Source organism: Nicotiana sylvestris, chromosome 8 (genome assembly GCF_000393655.2).
Source record: "Nicotiana sylvestris chromosome 8, ASM39365v2, whole genome shotgun sequence".
NCBI lineage: Eukaryota > Viridiplantae > Streptophyta > Magnoliopsida > Solanales > Solanaceae > Nicotiana > Nicotiana sylvestris.
In genome coordinates, this window is record NC_091064.1 from 180,000,638 (window position 1) to 180,002,686 (window position 2,049).

The 2,049-nt window shown below is 40.2% G+C and overlaps 1 protein-coding gene across 1 annotated transcript; it reads right to left on the reverse strand.

Moving 5' to 3' along the window:
• Positions 1-203: 203 nt before the first annotated feature.
• LOC138876075 (uncharacterized) lies at positions 204-1,299 on the reverse strand. Its single transcript, XM_070154967.1, has 2 exons — positions 820-1,299; positions 204-677 (listed from the first exon to the last, which is right to left on the reverse strand). Exons 1-2 carry the CDS (start codon positions 1,297-1,299, stop codon positions 204-206), a joined length of 954 nt encoding a protein of 317 aa, XP_070011068.1.
• Positions 1,300-2,049: the final 750 nt, after the last annotated feature.

The window sequence follows — 2,049 nt, forward strand, 5'->3', positions numbered from 1 at the left end:
AACTCAATAACCTCATTCCTTGCTAGCCCGGCATCCAACTGAAGGACCATGTCCTTACAACCCTGAGCAGCTAGAGCATCAACCAGTCGAACCATCCCTGGTTCCACCAAATCCTTCAAAAGTCTACCCTTCAAGATTTTTCTTTTGCCAAACTTGGCCAGCTTATTTTGTTCATAGTCAGATTCACCTTTTTATTCACCACTTCAATCTTCTTCTTCAGTAATGTTAACTTGCTTGGCTTTCGCAGCAGACCTTGTTCTTTTAGCTAAAAAAGAAGGTTCAACAGCCTTGGAAACAGATGAAGACTTCTTGGAAGAAGCCGTGGTTTTCTTTGGCTTAGGGATCTGAACCTCTACATTCACAGTCACATGTTCATCTTGATGGATTGGGTCCATCCTATCCACATCAACAGTCTCAACGGGCTCTGCAACCTTAGCTTTCCCTTTGTCCATTATTTTCTTCTTGCTTTCTGCCATAGCCTTTTGTAACTCATCCTCACTCTGCTTTAACTTACTCCTTGTGGTCCTTCCTTTTGGTAGAGGAATCTCAGTAGTTGTTGGAGAAGTAGCCTTCCTTTTCTTAGTAGTTTTTGTAGTGATGTGGGCTTTCGGTGTTGAGGTTCTCCTTTTCTTTGGATTATAGCTTGCATCTGCTTTCTTCAGAAGGTCTGCTAGGGTCTCCTCAATAGATGAACCAGATTATCTCCCTGTGAACTGAGATTAACCAACCCTTTAGTAGCCTCCCCTGAACCACTTCCCCTATTTTCTTGCTACTTTCTTCCATACTTTCATGTTCAGCCCCACAGATAGCCGGTCTAACCATTTTAGAAGTGGGTGATGATTCATCCACTTCTTTCCCTTTCCCCCTCACATCACTACTCACACCCTCACTCTCCTTTTCTTTTTCACTTTTATTTTTACCTCCTCTCCTTCTTGACTCAGGCATTTCCATATTCATAACAGACCTAACCAGAACAAACCTATTGTCCAAATTTTCAACTAGAACAGAACGTACCTTAGAAGGGGGATTTTGAGCTTTCTCAGAATCAGAAGACCCAGTTCCTTCCCCCTCACTCGTAGATTTGAAGGAGTCATCTGAGTTTTCAGAATCTTGGGCTTGGCTAGCCTTTAATTTTGCGTTCAATTTCTTTGAAAGCTCACCTGTAGCCACAGTTTTGCGAGCAAGAATCTTCACTCGCCTTCTCCTAGGTTGGGGGGTTGTGCTGGGTTGAGGAGAAGTGAAGGAATCAGAGGGGGTAGGTTGTGGAGGTGTGCCAGGGTTGTCTTGGGGGTTGGTCATCTTTGCTAATTCAGTGAGAAAAGGGGATGTGTGTGGAGAATTTTTAGAAGCGAAGAGGAGAGAAGAGAGAAAATTTTTGACGATTATGGAAATTTTGGAGGAGTGGCAGTGGTGGTGATGATGAAGTTAAAGGAGAAGGTGTATTTAATACATAACGAAAACTTTTAGTAGTCAAATAGGAGTCTTATCACCCTAAAATTTCAGTTTGAATAGATGGTTAGGTTTCCCTAGAATCTAGGCGTTCTAACACAGTGAGGATTCTAGTTTGGGACGGAACTGGTTCAAACGCAAAAGGCTAGGTTTTTCTGAAGTTTTTGAACATAGGTAGGACTCTGCTCATGAATTAAATATTAATATTTTTAATTATGCAAAGTGTAGAAAACATACCTCGTTATTCAGATAAACCCATACTGATGAACCAGGTTCTTCACTAAGAATCCTCTTGATCATGCCTCAATTTACCAAAATAGAGAAAATTTTGTTAGAGATCAGTGAGTCATATCAACACATGTCACAGGAGTATACTATTTACAGTATGAGACTGAGCAAAAATTAATCTAGATATTTACACAAGTTCCAGACTTTCTAACCAAAAAAAATATTTTTTTTTGTTTTTTTTTTCATTATGCATCCTGAACTGGTCCCATTAGGTGATCTTAATCATACCTAGTTCTAACATGTTCCTTTTAAAGTGCTCTATACTCAGTACTTTTGTGAAGATGTCAACAATCTATTTATCAGTAGCACAAA

Bases quoted from the DNA above. Each gene is read 5' to 3' on its own strand.
- LOC138876075 (XM_070154967.1), bottom strand. From the start codon at position 1,299: ATGACCAACCCCCAAGACAACCCTGGCACACCTCCACAACCTACCCCC. The intron at 678-819 runs GTTAGACCGGCT...TCTATTGAGGAG, and splicing joins CATCACCCACTTCTAAAATG to ACCCTAGCAGACCTTCTGAA.